The sequence below is a fragment of the Chaetodon trifascialis genome, chromosome 21 (genome assembly GCF_039877785.1).
Source record: "Chaetodon trifascialis isolate fChaTrf1 chromosome 21, fChaTrf1.hap1, whole genome shotgun sequence".
Classification (NCBI taxonomy): domain Eukaryota; kingdom Metazoa; phylum Chordata; class Actinopteri; order Chaetodontiformes; family Chaetodontidae; genus Chaetodon; species Chaetodon trifascialis.
In genome coordinates, this window is record NC_092076.1 from 3,944,086 (window position 1) to 3,963,172 (window position 19,087).

General features: G+C 43.9%; 2 protein-coding genes across 3 annotated transcripts; one reads left to right on the forward strand and one right to left on the reverse strand.

Moving 5' to 3' along the window:
• The first annotated feature begins 681 nt into the window (after nt 1-681).
• Nucleotides 682-10,326, forward strand: LOC139349612 (LIM and SH3 domain protein 1-like). 2 transcript variants are annotated; one of them, XM_070990542.1, is made up of 8 exons: nt 682-846; nt 2,080-2,174; nt 2,888-2,972; nt 5,117-5,224; nt 6,471-6,578; nt 8,817-8,886; nt 9,035-9,120; nt 9,686-10,326. In XM_070990542.1, the coding sequence occupies exons 1-8, from the start codon at nt 778-780 to the stop codon at nt 9,857-9,859; spliced, it is 795 nt and encodes a 264-aa protein (XP_070846643.1). In that variant the 5' UTR covers nt 682-777; the 3' UTR covers nt 9,860-10,326. The 2 variants fall into 2 exon arrangements, with proteins under 2 accessions (XP_070846643.1, XP_070846644.1); XM_070990543.1 differs by lacking the exon at nt 5,117-5,224 and having other exon boundaries at nt 9,686-10,318.
• A 59-nt stretch (nt 10,327-10,385) lies between these two features.
• LOC139349816 (kelch domain-containing protein 1-like) lies at nt 10,386-18,342 on the reverse strand. The gene is made up of 13 exons (XM_070990813.1): nt 18,025-18,342; nt 17,361-17,431; nt 17,014-17,131; nt 15,239-15,351; nt 14,590-14,680; nt 14,291-14,389; nt 14,124-14,198; nt 13,472-13,530; nt 13,257-13,369; nt 12,829-12,901; nt 12,527-12,611; nt 11,666-11,745; nt 10,386-10,786 (listed from the first exon to the last, which is right to left on the reverse strand). Exons 1-13 carry the CDS (start codon nt 18,124-18,126, stop codon nt 10,651-10,653), a joined length of 1,215 nt encoding a protein of 404 aa, XP_070846914.1. The 5' UTR covers nt 18,127-18,342; the 3' UTR covers nt 10,386-10,650.
• Nucleotides 18,343-19,087: the final 745 nt, after the last annotated feature.

Genomic DNA, 19,087 nt, shown 5'->3' on the forward strand with positions numbered 1-19,087 from the left:
CGCGGCAAGCCACGGTACGAAGATGCAGCTTTTACCTAAGGTTCACTGTAAAAGCTAGACGATTCGTGCGGTTGTAATTACTGCTATTGGCCGGCAGAGGTAGCCAACTTTAGCTGATCCTCTGGACTCTCTTGTGTTCATCAAATGTTGTCTCATTCACTTTGTCTCCCCCTGATCTACAAACAGTTTTGCCGTCATATATGTGGCTAGAGTCTGTTCTTAAAGCATTTTAAACGCTATTGCATAATATTACGATATTGTATTTATCTAATATTCAGAGTAAGTTGCTGCTCCTTTTAAGGTTATTGCGGATTTCTCTTCATGCGTTTGATGCTGCCTTCATGTGCGCCGCTAAAGCCCGTCATTCACAAGATGAGGCGGGATATGACAACAGTTGTCTTCGCTGTTTTTGTGATTTAGTACTGTTAATCTTAAAATATGAGAAATAACCGACGGAATTGAAATACTGATTAGAAAACATCTTAATCTGGATAATTTGACATTTGGACACGCTATTTCAACGCATGTCTGGTAACTTATTACCCACAAACACTCAGAGAGAGTCATATATCCGACGGTATATGAAGGTACCGTGAGGGCTTCACGGCTCAAGCTTGACTCCTCCTCGCTTTGAGGTCTCCTTCGTATATTAATTGAAATGCCTGCAGGCGTAGTGGAGGACGGTCTGTCTCATCACAGCCTGTACTTCACCTCTTGACACTTTTTACTGGATCAGTGAGGTTTATTTTTGGAGGTGAGGGGAATAACTGCGCCATCATGAATCCGCCCTGTGGAAGATGCAATAAACCAGTTTACCCCACAGAAAAAATAAACTGCCTTGATAAGGTAAGGTGATAGAAGACTAATCCCATTCACTAACACTAATATTCCTGTCCGATAACTTTGATGCATTTGTAATATGCACATCCCTTTAAGATAAGATAAGATTAAGATGGGTTACTATAAATTCTTCTTTTTCCTGACTGACTTTTGACTACAATTCTCATAAGAGTGAGCAGAAATCCTTAATATTCATTCTTAAAAGTTATCAGATGCTTTTTAAAAAGTCCAAAAATGGTCCGTAGTAGAGATGCAGAAGTCCTTTTCTCCTTTGTGATGTTAATTTACGACTGTTTTGTAAGGCTAATTGTTATTGTTGTTGTAAAAATATGTAATTTTAACCAAAAATGTCGTGTTTTTGGTACACTTCATGTCACAGTATCACCTCTGTGATGTTTTATCACTGTGTGGAATTATAACACACAAAATTAACACGTATGCACAAAAAATGCACATATACTGTACGTACACAAAAATAGACACACACTAACACACATTAAGGCAGTGGTGAGTTGAAACGAGCACATCCGGTAGATGAACATTGCCCACAATCCTCTAATTGCTAAGAAAAGGACAGAGTGCATACTAGATACGTGTGTGTGTCCTTCATCATGTGTGTCAGCTTGTTAAGCTGCACTCTCATAATGTGACTGTAACCAGATAAAGACAATAGTCTGGTTTAATTTGATTAATTTAAAGACACCGTCAGTGCAATCGTCTGGCGAGCTCGATTATTCACCAGCGTTTCAAAAACTTTTTGTTTTTTAATTTGCCACAAAGATGTTTCCACACGTTTAAGGACATTAACCCGATCACATAAATCATGTGAAGAAGAAGCCGCAGGGGGAGTTAGAGTACTTCAAACCACCTCGATCTGTACTTTAATTGGGCAGTTGACAGGTGTTAATATGCATCTAAACAAACAATATTCATTCCCATGTGGCGCCTCTGCACTGTAAAAATCTCTTATTGGCTCTCGCTCAGTGCAGAGATGAGAAACAGAGGAACAGCTGTGCTCTCAGTGGAGGAATGTTCCCACTCTGTCACTGCAAGTTACACCAAAGTTTCTTATTTTAGCTGATACCAAGTCAAATCAGCAAGCCTGAATTAAAGAATTCAGAATTCAATTTAACGCAGGCCAGCAGGATGTTTTTATTCCAGTGGAGGGATCCTCATGCTGTTGAAGCACTGAGCATTTTGCACTTCATCTCTGACTTTCTGCTCTGCTCCTCTCTCGAGTATTGGCACAAAGGTTGTTTCAGCTGCGAGGTATGCAAGATGGCGCTGAGCATGACGACCTACAAAGGCTTCGAGAAGAAACCTTACTGCAGTATGTGAGTGTTTGCACCACGCCGATCATCCCGATGGTTCAAATGACGCCAAAAAACATTTATTTCCAATGTGGCTGAGACACGCAGATGAGCAGAGGAAGCTGCATTGTGCATCAGATGCCAGAAAATACCTCATTTCTGCAAATATTTGCACATTTTGACTCTCATGAGCGCACAGCAGGGCTGGCTCTTCACTGTCTGTCTGTCCTTGCTCTCATTTATTCATGGATAACTCACCTATTTTATCCTGTTATGTTAATAATGGACATCAGCATCAGCAACTTGACTACTACATCCATCGATGTAAAAACAAACCCACAATTTTTCGTTTTTCCAGTCATAACAATTGTCTAATATGTAACTTCCTAACTTCCATCCTCCTAAACCTTTTGTAGGATTTGTAAATACAATTAAATTATTTTTTATTCATATATTTCGGTAGAAAATGAGAGGAGAGGCAGAGTGACATGCAATAATTGTCTTGCGTATGTTTGATGTACATGAAAAATATCAGATATCAGACTTTAAAGAACACAACATGAAGAAAAATGTCCAAAAAGTGAAAGTAACCTGGAATAAGATCAGTTTTCTAAACAGGCCAAGGAGACATTTCCTTCCAAGATACCAAAATATATTTCTTTTCAAAGTGTGAAATCATGATCTGTAAACTGTCATGGCATTTAAAAGACATCTGATAAAGATGTCTTTTCTTTCAGGCATTACCCCAAAACTTCCTTCACCATCGTGACCGACACCCCCGAGAATCTGCGTCTCAAACAACAGAGCATGCTCAACAGCCAGGTGAGACCCCCGCAGACCCTCGCCTCTGTCCCCGCCGCCCCCCCTGCCCGCTCTCTGCTCTCTGTCCCCGGCGGAGACGCTCGTCATAATCTTGTTGCGTCACCGTGGTTGTCTTTCTGTCTGTCCCCTTCTCTCAGCTGTCATGGCGGGGACCAGGACACACCTCTGATGACAGTCAGATTCCTACAAATTAATCAAATCGACCCAAATGCTAAAATTAGCACACGCTAGCTTGACTTTGATATAAAGATTTGAGCCTTAAAATAAATCTGAGCTTTATGAGCTGCAGTAGTTAGTACTCCTTTCTTTCAGCCTTTCATGTGGCAGCGGCTCAACTCGGCCTCCCTGACGGCCTTCGCTGCTCTTAATCTCTTAATCTAATCACACTCTTCAAGTCGGCAATTTAACCTGATCAAAGGGATGAGCAATCCAAGTCACGCAAAATTAAAGAGATTCCTTTGCAGTTTTAATTTAACAGCAGGGATTGTCTTGTCACTCACCGTTTGAAGGCGGAGCTTCTCTCCGTCCTGCAAAAGAGAGAAAAGTTTTCAGTCTGAAACAGTTTCTAAAAATCAGATCATCAGTTTGTGCTCTTAATGCTGCATTTTTATTTTTTTATTTATTTTTTGGGGTAAAATACAGCACAACACTGTTGAAATGTCCACAATAAAAGGCCCGAATGTGCTGCTTTGCCTGGTGTTGGTACCCAGGTTGTTGAATTTTGGAGATCGAGGCTAGCTGTTTCCCCCTGCCTCCAGTCATATGCTTAAGCTAGGCTAATTGATTAGCCTAGCTTTACGCTTAAGATAATCGACTCCTGGTTTCTATATCAGTGACGCCCGACTGACTACTATGACCTGCCTGGGGAGGGTCACATCACTGATGGGAGGTAGCAAAGTTAGCATTATTGCTAGCGAGCTAATCAGTCACATGCTTTGTCTCGCTAACAAGCAAGAGTCAAGCTAACAAGAAAGTAGCCTACTGACAAATTCTGCACTGTGACCCTGACCTTTTCCTTGCAGGCTGTTGATGATGATGTTGGGTTTCTGGTTGATGTTTAATTTTTTTAATGTCATTTTTCAATGCTGTGAGCCCCACAAACTAAAATCCATTCACTCCCATTGTATTAGAGTCTGTAGAGTCAGTTAACGAGCATCTCATTGTGCACAGTTCAGTTTCCGTCAGTCTCGCCCGCTCTTTAAAATCCATCACCATCGTCCTGTTTTTCAACGTTCGTGTGTCAGCACACGCTCAGCAAACAAACCACACGTGTTAAATATTAGCACGACCGTTTGGCGGGAACGACAGAAGTGACACACATCTACCCGTCCGGCAACCACAGAGCGCTCTTCACAGGGGAAATTACAGCATTTACAGCAGTATTTAAGGCAGCAAATGAGTTTCGTGAAACTCAGGATGTAAAAAGTGATGCAGCAGAATAAACAAACCAGTGTTAGCTCGTATTACACACAAAAAAACTCTCAATCAAGACTCAGATGTCTGAAAGAAGAGGCTGATCTAACCACACAGACAAGGCGAAACCGGCTCCATTTTTGGTCGAAACTCTTTGAAACTCTCATGTAACATAACTGTGTTATTGTGCTGCACGACCGTTAGGATACAAACACCATCATCTAACTTACACCGAGAGCTGTTTCCTCCTCTCTGTCCTTTCCTCTCGTCTCATCCAACCAACCCAGTTCATTGTTTATAACCATAAAAGTCTCGCCAGTCAGGCTCTCTCACCGAGGCTGCATATTCCTCATAGCAAGAACATGACTCACTGTGTGTGTGTGTGTGTGTGTGTGTGTGTGTGTGTGTGTGTGTGTGTGTGTGTGTGTGTGTGTGTGTGAAATATGTGTGGATCTCAGATTTACTTTCAAGTAAACATTTCGGCTTTGTTTAATGTTAGAACTGTTTCGCGCGGGCCTAAACTTACATGGAAATTTGACAAACAGCTGTTAAAAGTGCAGAATGTGTGTGTTTATGTATGTTCACATTTAGCAAAAGTGTCCTCGCAGACTCATGAAATCTGACCTCATAGTCTCGCCGTTGGCATCTCGACGGATGCTGCCCCTCAGGGGTCTTTCTGTCTGATGTCAGACGCTGAGTTTCTTAAATCCTGATGAATTACAAATTTACAGGCGCTCTATAAGGAGGACTTTGAAAAGAACAAGGGCAAAGGTTTCAGCGTGGTGGCCGACACTCCGGAGATGCAGAGAGTGAAGAAGACGCAAGACCAGATCAGTCACGTACGTCCGGTTCGCCTCCGAAACCGCTGAGCATCGAATCATCTAATAGCACTAAATCTTCAGTCCTTCATTACGTCTACAGTCATAACAGCTCATTGATTGACTTTCTTCTTCTTCATTTTTAGAGTTTTAGGTGTGACGTCTTCCAGCCTCTCACTGTATTCATGTCTATGTATGTGTCTGCATGTCTGCATGCACTTTTAGAGAAGTCTGTCTCTTAACATGTTAACTTGCTTGCTAAATGACTCCTATGTCTTTTTTGATCCCATGCTGCATTCAGGTCAGGTTTCATTTATGGTCGCTGACTCACCCGAGACAAAAAGTGCACCTGTTCCCAACCTGCAAAATAAGTCCCACAAATAAAAAAATGTCTGTATTTGCAGTGAATTGTGGACATTTTTCAGATTTAATCTCTATTTTTTGTTCATTTTTGTGAAAAATTGTATAGTTTGACCTCTTTAGGCCTCTAAAAATGATTAAAATGAAGCAGCACACAATTCATAAATGAGTATTCTGTACAAGTAGGTTGCAAGTAGACAAATTGTGGGGTCACACATAAGGAAGTTTGGAAATCGTTGTCCTGGTGGGAATTACAGGCAGGACATGAGTATTTTTCCAGTCACCGATGTGTCTGTTGTTTCGTACTTTGCAACAGTGAGATACCAACACACCATGAATGCAGCGTAGAACTCCATGTTTTGTAGCTGTAGGATGAAAATGTGCATGAATCCGAAACATAACAAACCTAATGAAACCGTTTCACTGCAGTTGTGCCATTTAACTTCAAATTCACGTCAGCGGTCTCAAAAGAATTATGGGAGTTTAAGCTTATTCGCCTTCTTGCTGAGAGTTAGCTGAGAAGCTGAGAGGCAGCAGACCGTTAGCTTAGCTTAGCATAAAGACACAGCTAGCCTGGCTCTGGCTAAAGGAAACAAAATCTGCCTGCTAGCACCTCTAAAGCTTGAGCTATATCTCATTTCCCATTGAAACACTGAAGTGTAAGAATGACAGTTGTGGAGTTACAGGGGGTCGGACTATTTCTTGGGTAGGCACAGTTACTTCCTGGAGTCACTGATGGCCAGGTTAGCTCTTTGCTCCCATTCCCAGTTGTTTTGTTAAGCTAAGCTAACCAACCACTGGTTCTAGTTTCATACTTAGCATAAAAGCTAACTCAACAAGGAAGCGAATAAAGCCTGTTTCCCAAAAAGTATTTTATTTTTGTGTTCTAATTAATCTTCCATTTCAGGCTCTGTACAAGGAAGACTTTGAAAAGAACAAGGGCAAAGGTTTCAGCTTCGTGGTCGACACTCCAGAGATGCAGAGAGTGAAGAAGACGCAAGACCAGATCAGTAATGTGAGTGCAGTCCCCCTGAAAAACACCTTAAACGGTCAGTTCCACCAAAATATGACCAACCACTAGTGAGTGGAAAGTAACCAAGAACTTAAGTACAATTGTGTTTATCATGTTTCTGAATTTTCTTTTTCTTCTTCCTGTTTATTAATCTCACGACTGCTCAGATTTACCCAGTGACCCCTCGGAGGGGAACCACTGGATTAAACTAACTGTGCTGTAGATACAGTCGCTAAAACTGGCTCCACCTCCAGCAGCTACAACAGTAAAACGCTGCTTGCACATTGATGTTATTAATACTTATAGTATGTACTTTTACATGTAATGGAGCATTTCTACATTGTGGCTTTGGTATTTATACTGCAGTAGTGGTTGCTACAAATGTTAATAATTTTCAAAGCATTGAAGAAATATTGGATGTTTTCTGGCTCTGGCTCGGGATGCTAGCTGTGTCCCTTTGTTTCCAGCTGTTGTGTTAAGCTAAGCTAACCAGCTGCTGGTTGTAGTTTCATATTTAACATACAGACACGAGAGAAGAATTCATCTTCTCATCTAACTCGACAAGGAAGCGACTAAGCATATTTCCCAAAATATCGAACAATTCCTCTAATTAACCGTGTGGACGTCTAAAGTCTATCTAATCTGTCTTTGCAGTGAAACATCTGGTCGATCTCACTGCAATAACAGTTTAAGTGTTCCACAAATTATGGAGCACAGTGTTTTTTTCCATAAGAGACAAAAAAACAAGCATGACACGGCCAGATGCTCGCAGCAAGTCGAGACATTTCCCCGAGACACAGCGGGAAGACATCACGGTCCAACAACAGGAGCCATTTGAGGGCAGGGCGGTGGATTTGAGGACCGGCTCGGTCCACAAACTGAGACGCGAGCAGAGAGAACAAACTGGTCCACACAGCAGAGAAGGATGTCAGAGTGCAGCCCTGCAGAGACACACAGCACATTTCAGACATTTCTCCCCGTCCACCGACGAGCAGCTGCCCTATATGGTCAAAGTCTCTCAGCTGTGGACAGCTCTGCTGCACGCACGCACACACACACACACACACACACACACACACACACACACACACACACACACACACACACACACACACACACACACACAGCAGCTCTCGTGGGAGCGCTGGTTGCATGTAGGAATGACGGGTGATAAGCTGCATGTCAAAAGAGCAAAATACAGTAACCTGATTTTCCACTGGTGGTTTTATGTCTTTATCCCCCACTCCTCTCTTTCTTTCTGTTTTATTTGTTTGTTTCTTTTTTGTTTGTTTTGTTCGTTAGTTTCTTTCTTTCTTTCTTTTTATTTATTTGTCTTTCTTTCTTTCTTTCTTTCTTTCTTTCTTTCTTTCTTTCTTTCTTTCTTTCTTTCTTTCTTTCTTTCTTCCTTCCTTCCTTCCTTCCTTCCTTCCTTCTCCAGTCCTTCCTCCCTCTCTTTCTTTCTTTCTTTCTTTCTTTCTTTCTTTCTTTCTTTCTTTCTTTCTTTCTTTCTTTCTTTCTTTCTCTAGTCCCCCTCTCTCTCTCTCACTCTCTCTCCCTCCTTCCTTCCTTTCTCCCTTCCTCACTCTTTCCTTCCTTCCTCTCTTTCTCCCATCCTCTTTTTGTTTTTAGTCCCTCCTGTCTTTCTCCCATCAGTCTCTTCCTGTTTTCTCCTCCTGAGGTCTGTTGAGGACACAGAGGGCTGCTCCTTCTTTTCCTTCTTCAACATCCAGTTTTGCATATTTGCATATTTGCATATGTGTGTGTGTGTGTGTGTGTGTGTGTGTGTGTGTGTGTGTGTGTGTGTGTGTGTGTGTGTGTGTGTGAATACCATAAAAAGACAAAAACAGTAACAGTCTGGAGAACGTTTGTGAGCAAAACTCTGCATATTTAAGCTGAAAGTGTGAAAGTAAATGCATTTTTATGGAAGCACAACGCTCAAATGTACCACATTTGAGCGTTGTGCTTCTGTTAAACGTTATTGTAAGAAGAGGAAACAGAACAGATCTTGAGGTCTTCAGCTCTTTGGCGGTTGGAGGTTTCTTCTCTACTAAAACTGTTGCCGTTGCAGCAGAAATAAGCACCTCAGGAAGCACCACCTCTCAGCACCTCCTAAAATGGTGAGCTGCTTCGCACACAGAGGTTGACTAACGTGTGTGTGTGTGTGTGTGTGTGTGTGTGTGTGTGTGTGTGTGTGTGTGTGTGTGTGTGTGTGTGTGTGTGTGTTGCTGCCTGTGTGTGCAGATAAAATACCATGAAGAATTTGAGAAGAGCAGGATTCGAAGTGATGCACCTCCTCCTGAAAATAGACAAGGTGACAAGGCTCATTCATACTGCTCTAAAAAAAAGACATTTAACTGTATATATGTGTTTCAACTGTGTGTGTGTGTGTGTGTGTGTGTGTGTGTGTGTGTGTGTGTGTGTGTGTGTGTGTGTGTGTGTGTGTGTGTGTGTGTGTGTAGATGAAGGCCAATTGTCCGGCCCTCAGACACTCAGTCAGCCGGTCGGACAGATGCGTCCTGCAGCTGTGGCACCACCTGGTGGACTGGTAAGGGCAATGCATAAGTATGCACTATATGGCCAAGAGTATGTGGACACTTGTGCATTACATGCAATGTGACTGTCGAGCATGTCATTCTAAAACAATGGGTGTTAATGTGCTGCTATGACAGCCTTTGATGGTGGTGAGAGGGTCCAGCTTTGTTGCGGTCATTTATTTAAATGCTTTTATGTAGTTTGTGATGACTTTTGCTTGATCACAGTTCAGCCATTTATTCTGTTTTTACAGTCTGCCATGTTGCACCATCTTGCTTCTACAGTAGCCCAGAACGGACAAATCAAACAGTGGCTCTAGAGATTTGCCACTGTAGGTTCTCCTACATGCTTGGAAGGCCAGGGGTGCTCATTGATTGCAATCCTCAATGTCACCACTAGATGTCATTAAATCCTCCACACTGATTCTTTCATGATGCCCAGAGTGTGTGTTCCTGTGCACGTGTGTGCGTGCGCCTCACTCAGTAGGGAAATTCAATGCAAATGAAGCAGTTTGGACTCTCTGTGGTCTTTATGTTACAGTGTATGTTCAGGTGTGTGTGTTTGATTCGCCCCCACAGAAACGTTACCAGGCCGTGTACAGCTACACGGCAGCAGAGGGAGATGAGGTTTCTCTCCAGGAAGGCGATCTGATCTTTGATGTGGAGCAGATAGACGAGGGATGGATGTTCGGATGCAACCAGCGCACAGGGCAGCGAGGTCTGCTACCTGCTAACTACGTCCGACCTGTGTGAAGCAAACACACCTGTGGGTCTCACCTCCAGCACCAGCTGCCCTGTGAATCTGCTGCCACCAACCACAATCAGGCTAACGGAAAAGTTTTAATTTCCCCGACAGGTTCTGCTTTGCCTTCTGGTCAGTTGTTTATGGTTTGTTGAAGAATTAAACAATGATGCTAAAGGTTTCTGAGAGTAAGAAAGGAAAGCAGAGAGAATATTGAATAAATCTACAGTTTACAATAACTCACATATAATTTTTTAATCTTTCTCAGGTAACATTTACCTTTTCATACACATCCTCCAGCAGGTGCAGCCCTGACAAACAGATGCATTGAAGTGTAAATTGTGACTTTTTTTTTCCTGCAGTTGAACCAAAGAATTCATGAGCTGACATTTTCTAAAACCTCAACACTAGTTTGTAATATTGAGAGGGAATATTGTGCATCATGAAGGCGGATTGGATTAAAAATGGAATATTCAGCTTTGTGTGTGTTTTTTGGGTTTTTTTTTTCCCCATTTAGGAAATGATAAACACCACAGTACTGTACAACATATCAATACCTTTATTCAAAAATAGATTGCACATCATCACATCACTCTATGGAGTAAAATTTCACTTAATCTAAACTGGTTATTTAAAATAAGGCCAAAATCTTTATTTACAAATGACATTTTGAAACTTGAAATGAAACTTTAGCACCATGTTTTTTTAAAATCATTAAACACAAAAATCAGACATTCACAACACAAAGAAGGCTGTAATAATGGGCTGGCTCAGGAGCTTTTTGGTCTTGAAAGTGTCCTCTTCAAGCGGTAAGCACAGGCGTCGCAGCAGAGAAAAAGGCCACTCGTTTGTCGATTTTAGTACGAAGCTTTGATGGCAGCCAGTTCAGCTGCATCCCAAACAGCTCCGGCTTTCTTCCTATGGCGTCCTCACACAACCTGCAGAGCAAAGACAAACACACAGATTGCTCAGAGGCCAGTTGGACTTTGGTCATACTGTGTTTAGTGCGCACGTTCACAATCCAGGCCATCACACCAAAAGTTCACTTTGTCCAGCGTTTCCTACCAAACACCTGCAGAATCTGTGACATTTCCAAAAACCTTCTTTGTTAAGCACTAGTTAGCATGCTAACATGCTAAAAAATAAGATGGTGAACACACCTGTTAAATGTCAGCATGCTAGCATTGTCATTGTGAGGCTGTTAGCATGCTGATGTTAGCATTTAGCTCAAACTGTAAGTGCAGACTCGGAGCTGCTCGGCTAGCATGGCTGCAGATTAGCTTCCTGCTATGTATGGTGCAGTACATCCACCACAGTAGAAGCTATTATTTCCTTTTAAATGACTCAATCAACTAAATGAACAAGCAACATGTTTACTCCATTGGTTTGTCAGACAATTAACGTTCATATCACCACACAGTGCAGCTCACTGACATCTTAATCCTAAAAAGGTGTAATTTTAATCCATTTCATATACAAACATGCCACTGCCTATCACCTTCCTGCATATGCATAACAATGTAAAGCTCATTAGAACGCCGTGGCCTCAGCTCACAGGTCCAACAGTGTGAGTGTAAATAGCTCCAAGTCTTTAAAGGATCTCTGCAGACTTAATTAAAACTGCGTAATCGTGTGTGAACAAAAACAACATGCAAACACGCTCTCACATGCTGCCTGGCCGTACATAACGCAGTGCGCTAACAAGAGACGCACATGATCCACCGCTGACACAGCAGAAAGCACAAAATTAACACGTCAAATGGCGCATAATGACGTCTGAACTCAGAATTATCGAGGTCATCATCAGACAAACCCACCTGAAGAGGGAGTATGGCTGGCTCTGAAAGATGAACACGTCTCTGCAGTGATGCTGCGATGGAGCCCTCAGGACCGTTAACTGATGAGGACAATAATCACATGAGCATGGAGGACAGGTCAAACACTGGTTTTATTATTCCCATTTCACTCTGATTTCTTCTGCCAAAGCATTCACTGACACTGCTGTGCAGACCTTCCACAAGTTACTTTGACAGCAACACGGTGACATCACTGTCAGCCTCAGGTGTTCTTCAGGTGTGTGTGTGTGTGTTTTGAACTTGAAGTCTGAGGTGATGAATGAAAACAATGCGTAAAGCATGACTGTTCCACTAAAACACAGGTAAGAACATGCCGGCGTGTTTCAGCCACGAAGGCCGCCTCTGCGTTTTTGTTTTGATAATTAGCAAATGCTAACAGGCTAAGCCAAGAACATGCTAAACATAAGCATGTTAGCATTTCTGTACAATTACAGTTATTATCTAATCTGGTCCTGCTCTGAACTTAAAGACATAAAATACAGTTTTCTGCGCAGTTTCTTTTTTCCATGTTTCGATTCTTTAAACCACTCAAGCTTTCTTTATGCAACACTTTCACTTAATCGCTGAGCTATAACTGGTTCCCTCGACAAATTACATAAGTTAAATATCACAGAAGGAATGAGGGCTTTAAAGGCGCTGCGGTGTTTTGCTGACGTCGGCACAATCCGAAAGGGAAAAGATTATGCTGCATTATGTTTTACTCACTAAGACGCTGGTGTGGAGCTAAAAATAAAGCTTTCAGAACAGCAGCTTTAACTATTACGAGTACAGTCGGGAAAAAATGAACCGCAGAACTCCTGAAAACGTTTTCCCATCACATACCGAGTCCATGAGGATTCGCATGTTGCTGCTTCCTCCGAACACAACGACATCATTGTCTCTTCCCAGACAGGCTGTGTGACACACCCTGAGGAGGACGAACAAGGAAGTAATGACAATGATTTTACTATGAGCCATTCAGCTCTGACACACCAGACTGTCAGAGCTGAAACTATGACTGATGCGATGAGACACTTCAGCAGGAAAACTACTTATTTACACTAGCAAAGCATTTCTAGGAATTAAAAAAAAATATATAATTTTAGTGTTTTTCTTCAGTGTGAGCAGGAACATCAATGGACTACCTGGGCTTGTCCTTGTGTGGATGTGCCATCTTGGTCCACTCTCTCCTCTGAGTGTTAAACTGCCAGGCATCATCTACCAGAAAGAGAGTAAAGATTAAAGCCACAAAGAGCTGCACAAAGCACTGAGCAACGGAGGCGTCTTCTGTTTTTAGAGTCAAGAAAACCAGGCGGATTATGACAGATTCAGACAATTATAGTATACATGTATATATACAAAATGTTTTTCCTGATAGCTTCAAGTTTTGTTTGAAGTGACTGAATATTTCTTGCTGGACAGAAAGTGAAGCCAATACAAAGAGAAGCAGAACAAGTCAAACGACACAGGAAAACAAGCAAAGAGACAGAAATCTGTGGTCATCTCTGCCCAGCCGTCTCAGAGTCCATCCATGGATGCAGACACCAATGCTGCTTCTGTGGCAGAGACTCACTCAGAGTGTTTCCATCTGTGCCGAGGCCTCCGTATATGAAGAGCGTGTCATCCGATATGGGCGTCATGGTGAACATGGAGCGGCCCAGAGGTGTGCAGGACTGGGAGAGGTCACTGGAGGAAAGTCAGTGAATGATTGGAGTGAAAAGCTGTACAAATCAAACCAATAATGAAGAGGTTCCCACTGTGTGAGTGAAAGAGTGAAGGCAGTCTTACATTTGAGTCCAGGTCCAGGTCTCCAGGTCCAGGCAGAACAGGTCCAACTCTGCGGTTTCCTGCAAACATACACTCGTTTTTAAGTCCTACAAGCGGTTCATCTCACGTGTTCACGCACTAAAATACCCTGAGTGTGTGCCGTCAAGAGGCTGCTACGCAAACACTTTATGGCCAAAAGTATGTAGACACCGGAACATTTCACCCGTGTGTGATTGCTGAACATCACTTTACAAAACATCAATCGGCTTCTGTAACAGCCTCCATTCTTCTGGTTCTAGGCTCTGCACCAGATTTGGGAGCACTGGGTGATCACGCCAGACTCACAGTCGGTGTCCCAGTTCATCCCAATGCTGTCGGACGGGGCTGAGGTCGGGGCTCTGAGCACAAACCCAGTTCTTTACAGATCGGGCTTTGTGCATGGTCACGCCACAACAGGAAAGGGATGTTGAAACAGGAAAGGACCTTCCCCAAACTGTTACCACAAAGCTAGAAGCACACTATTGTCTGGAATATCTCAGTATGCTGGGATGACTAGAAATTTAACTTTACTGGAACTGAGAGTTCACAGCAGCATTAGCGCAGGGGTGTCCACATATTTTGGCTATATGCTGTTTACACTCATAAGCTGCTCAGAGACGTCGAGTTGACTCACCACGCCACCAGAAATGTAACCTTTGTTCCCCAGAAGGGCACTGGCATGGCAGCCTCTGGGGGACGGAACAAGACCCTGGACAGAACAAAGACAACAGTCTAAGCATCATCTTGCAACAATCATCCCTCCATTTGTTTGAGAAAGTCAAATCATGCCGCCCTGCTCACCTGAGTCTTCGGCATGCTCCACGTTGCAGTATGCGTGTCGAAGACATTGACTTCATTGTTCCAGCCCCAGCACCGTAATAAAGCATTCCCAATGGTTGCCTAGAAGACAGACGGCAACCACACGTCAGCGAACAACAAGGGATTATCACGAAAACAGGCGACGGGGGAGAGAATACGTCAACATTCACAAAACCAAGGACTCACAACATCAGTTAATTAAGCTCCTGTGAGACAATGAAAAGCATTTTCTCTTATAATGAGCTGCTGTTGTGATGTTACTTATTATTATTATTTTTTACCCAGGACATCTCTTCTACGATGAAGCTTGTCGACGACGTGTTTCGAACCTCCCCGACAGTCTTACATCCGTATCCACCAAAGTAGATTAATCTGCAGGAAGAAAGAAAGGCCAAAATAATGAATTCACAGCATTAATTCACAGGTGAAACGGCAAGAAAGTAACGTGAAGAATCAGATGAAATCCTCCTTAAGAACTCACTGTCTCTGCTTGGGCGGGACTGACCTGTCTCTGCTCAGACGGGACTGACCTGTCTCTGCTCAGGTGGGACTGACCCGTCTCTGCTCAGGTGGGACTGACCCGTCTCTGCTCAGGTGGGACTGACCCGTCTCTGCTCAGGCGGGACTGACCTGTCTCTGCTCAGGCGGGACTGACCTGTCTCTGCTCAGGCGGGACTAACCCGTCTCTGCTCAGGTGGGACTGACCTGTCTCTGCTCAGACGGGACTGACCCGTCTCTGCTCAGACGGGACTGACCCGTCTCTGCTCAGGCAAGACTGACCTGTCTCTGCTCAGGTGGGACTGACCTGTCTCTGCTCAGACGGGACTGACCTGTCTCTGCTCAGGCGGGACTAACCCGTCTCTGCTCAGGTGGGACTGACCCGTCTCTGCTCAGGCGGGACTGACCTGTCTCTGCTCAGGTGGGACTGACCTGTCTCTGTGCACCCAGCAGGAGTGTTTGTTCCGCGGTGACGGCGTCGTCCCCTTGGTGTCGGTCACCGTCTTCCACGAGTAGCGCTGCTCCGTGAGATCAACGCTGAACATCTGCAAAAAAAGATGAGAAGACCAGTCAGGCTCAGCAAATGACAAATCTGAGACACTGACAACACTGTCTCATCTTTAAAGCCATTCTTGTCTGATGATAATCAGACTGGATAATCTTCCCTGTCTGGTATGAGCTTGGAAAAACTGCATTTTTATAGTTCACACCCCAGGCACCACCTTCAGATTTGAATGCCGCGAGCTCTCCTTTTTACTCACTGTGCTTCAAGAGACTTCCTGGTTAAACAGACAAAAGGACTGTTAGCTGACAGAACTGAAAGGCAAGAGGCTGAGAGGCACCTATTCTGAATGTGCTGTACACACATCCCCCCAAAAAAATGCTCCGAAAACCTGAATAATATCAGGATATCCAACATGCCTTGATTGGAAAAATTCTACATTCAGGACAAGACTTGATATCCAACCTGAATGTTTGATAAACAGTCATCGCTTCAGCCACGCTAACGGCTCCGTATTCAGGCACAGCAGCGCTTTGGCTAAATGCTAACTCAGCTAGCATGCTCACAATGACAGCGCTGCATGCTGATGTTCACCATCTTGGTTTGGCGAGTTAGCATGCTAGCATTTGCCAATTAGCACCAAACGCAAAATCCAGGTGGGAGCAGGGAATGTCATTCGTTTTTCCAGGTCGTAAACCAAATCATCTGACGAATTTAAGTTTTTTAGCTGATGAATGACGGGGCTGGATTCAAAGTTAATGATTACCGAAGCTATTATTCATCCTGAGGCGCAAACATGAACGAAATTTCATGTCAATCTCTCCAGTAATTGTTAAATTATTTCAGCGTGGAGCATTTTCTTACTTGTTTTATGAAAAAACTGTTTATAAGAAAAATACACCTCTGAATGCTTCACTTCATCAGTATAAGTACAAGTTGTGCAACATCGTATGGTTTCCCCTCCAGTATCTTTACTGTGACAGGAACTTGGTCTCAACTTGCAAACCAGGCCATAAGCAGTGTTTATGGTTCAGCAGACAGATTTGGTCTTGGGAGATTTTGTAAATGCCTCCAGGACAGAAGTTTGTGTGTTTTTGTCTTTCAGAAAAAAAACAATGCTCAGCTTTGAGACCAAACAGGCTGATGCGACATTAGAGGCACAGACCGACTTGAAGGCCGCTTTGGGTTTTTTTGCTTGTTATTGTTTTTTTTGTCGACTTTTTTTCGTTCAAGCCGCACGTGATTGGTCAACTAGATGATGTGTGGTGGCTTCAGTGTGTATGCACAGAGCAGGAGGGGGAGGAGTGGGGGTTACAGCGCGCACAGAGAGAGAGAGAGAGAGAGAGAGAGAGAGAGAGAGAGAGAGAGAGAGAGAGAGAGAGAGAGAGAGAGACGACAGACAAAAGGTGAGAAAATGAGTGACTGCAGGAAATGCAGAAAATTTTGATATAAAGTATGTTTTGCTTATGTACATTAGTTATTAATTTCACTTTTTTTGGTAATAAATTAATTTAAGCAACAAAAACATCTGAGGAGCCACTTGGGAGCCGAAAGAGCCGGCTCTTTCAAGAGAGCCGAGCCGTGAGAAGCGGCTCTTTTGAAACGCCGGAACTCCCATCACCATTAGCGGCACAGACCGACGTGAAGCCCGCTGCTTTGACCAGCAGCCAGGGGCCCCGGCTCGCGCTCGTCCACCGTGGCTCACCTTGTTCGTGTACCCGAGGCTGTCGCATCCTGCGAAGATGTAGAGTGTGCCGTTAACGTGAGAGCCGCAGACGTCTGATAAGTCTGGCGGTTTGTCTCCAGTGATTTCCCTCCGCTCCCTGTCACACAAACACACACCGAGGAAGAGGAAACAAGCCACACACACACACACACACACACACACACACACACACACACACACACACACGTAACTCAGACACGGTGAGACTTGGCTTTCCATTTTAAAACTTTTATCAAGCAAACGCGCTCTCAGCTGACATCCACGGCCTCAGTGTCAACATGACACAGCGCTCATATCAGCCGATAAAACAGCCTTCTCCATCTCACCACGTCCCGCTGTCCAAATCACAGAGCCATATCTCATCGCTGGGCAACATGACGTCCTCTGCAGCAACCACCTGTGAGGAGAGAGAGAGGAGATAAAGCCATGTTTGAAAACACGGCGTTCCCGAGGCCTTATCTGCCCGGTGAAGCCACCAAATGCGGGACTTTGAGTTCACATCCATCAACATCTAACTGGATCGGTGCACTTTGACATGTTCAGCTCAGGACGCAGCAAGATATGGCTGAAAAATGTTTTCCTGTTCAAACATGCTCACGCGGAGACAGCTCGGTTGTCATCAAGCTGCCTTTGAGAAGAGTGTTTTTCAGGAGCAGACATACTCCGAGTTTAACAAGGTGTCATTTTAGAGGCTGTAGTTACTGATGAATTGTGCTGTCTTTTATCAATAATGGTAGAAAATAAAAATCAGAAGCACCTCATTAGAAAACAGCTCATCCATCAAACTGATCAGAAAACAAAATCCGTTGAAAGTTTCAACAAAAACTAACATTTATGAAGGAAGAATTTATTTTAAAAAAATGAGTACAAGGCTAATTTCAGCATGTCATTATAGAGAGTAGAGGAGTAACTGAGGACGCATAAGAAAAAAAGCGATGGAGACTTGTTTATCCCCTCGCGGATCTACCTGCGCAGGTACACGTATCTCACCTGGTAACCTCCCCACACGTACAGCGTGTTGTTGTCTATGAACGCCGTGTGGCTGCTCCTCTCCAGCCGGCTCACCGGGGCGCTTCCCTCAGCAGCATCCATCCCGAGCTCTCCGCTTCTCCGCCCGCTGAGCAGCGACTCGCCGCTGGAGTGAAACCCGACTGAAACTGTTCCCAGAGGCGCAGGAATGCGGCGGAGGCGGCGGCGGAACGCGGAGCGGACACCTGATCTGCGGCTCCGGCTGCAGGGACAAAAGCCGACTGGATCGGCGGGTCTGCGGAACGTGTTTTACAGGCTGGCTGTCATCACTCACTCCTCCCATCAGCTGCTGTTGTTGTGCAAGTTCACTTCCACAAGTTCACGAGTTCATCCATGTTTTTCTTCTGGTTTACGCATCATCGCCGCAGCTTGCGTCTCGTAAAGTGAAATATATTAAAAGCCAACGTGATTAATATGAACTATTAGTGAAGCTGAGAGTTAAAGAGGGACACGGGTGTGACTAATGAAGTTAATGAGTGTGTAACATCTCTGAGGCTCCTGCAGGGCATCAGTATGGAGCCTGCTGGCAGAATGAGAACAGAGCAATCAGTGAGTGATTGGAGGCACCTGAGGTCTCCTCTCTGAGAAACACTTCTCAGGCACAAACTGATGGTACTTGTGCAGTGTTTCATACCCTCCCTGTGCAGTGAACTGCATACATCTCCAGGTTTGATGATTTTTTTTAAAAGTTTTTCTTCATGTCTGGAGAAAATTCTCTGTCTTCAGCAAGTAAACTCTTTAAAAAGCCTCTTGGATGAGCTGGAAGATGCACCATCAGAGCTGGAAACAGGCTGTTTTCTTAGTTCGCAGTACCATGAATGTGCACTTGAGAATACTTGAGTAAATGTACTTAGTTACACTCCACCAGAGCTGCTCAGCTCCATCAGCACAGACCATATTCCTATAAAATACACCGATGATTCACACAATAAGAAAGTTAAAGAAATGGGAAAAACACCCATAAAATCCAGCCTAATAATCTGTAATTCAGCTGCGCCAAAAACAAGAGTCAAAAGGAAACACA

Excerpts from the sequence above, each read along its gene's own strand:
- LOC139349612 (XM_070990542.1), top strand. The coding sequence starts at position 778 with ATGAATCCGCCCTGTGGAAGATGCAATAAACCAGTTTACCCCACAGAA. Across the intron at positions 5,225-6,470 it reads CGCAAGACCAGATCAGTCAC|GCTCTGTACAAGGAAGACTT; the intron begins GTACGTCCGGTT and ends CTTCCATTTCAG. Across the intron at positions 8,887-9,034 it reads TCCTCCTGAAAATAGACAAG|ATGAAGGCCAATTGTCCGGC; the intron begins GTGACAAGGCTC and ends GTGTGTGTGTAG.
- LOC139349816 (XM_070990813.1), bottom strand. The coding sequence starts at position 18,126 with ATGGATGCTGCTGAGGGAAGCGCCCCGGTGAGCCGGCTGGAGAGGAGC. Across the intron at positions 13,370-13,471 it reads ACCTGGACCTGGACTCAAAT|TGACCTCTCCCAGTCCTGCA; the intron begins GTAAGACTGCCT and ends ACTTTCCTCCAG. Across the intron at positions 11,746-12,526 it reads TGCGAATCCTCATGGACTCG|TTAACGGTCCTGAGGGCTCC; the intron begins GTATGTGATGGG and ends TGTCCTCATCAG.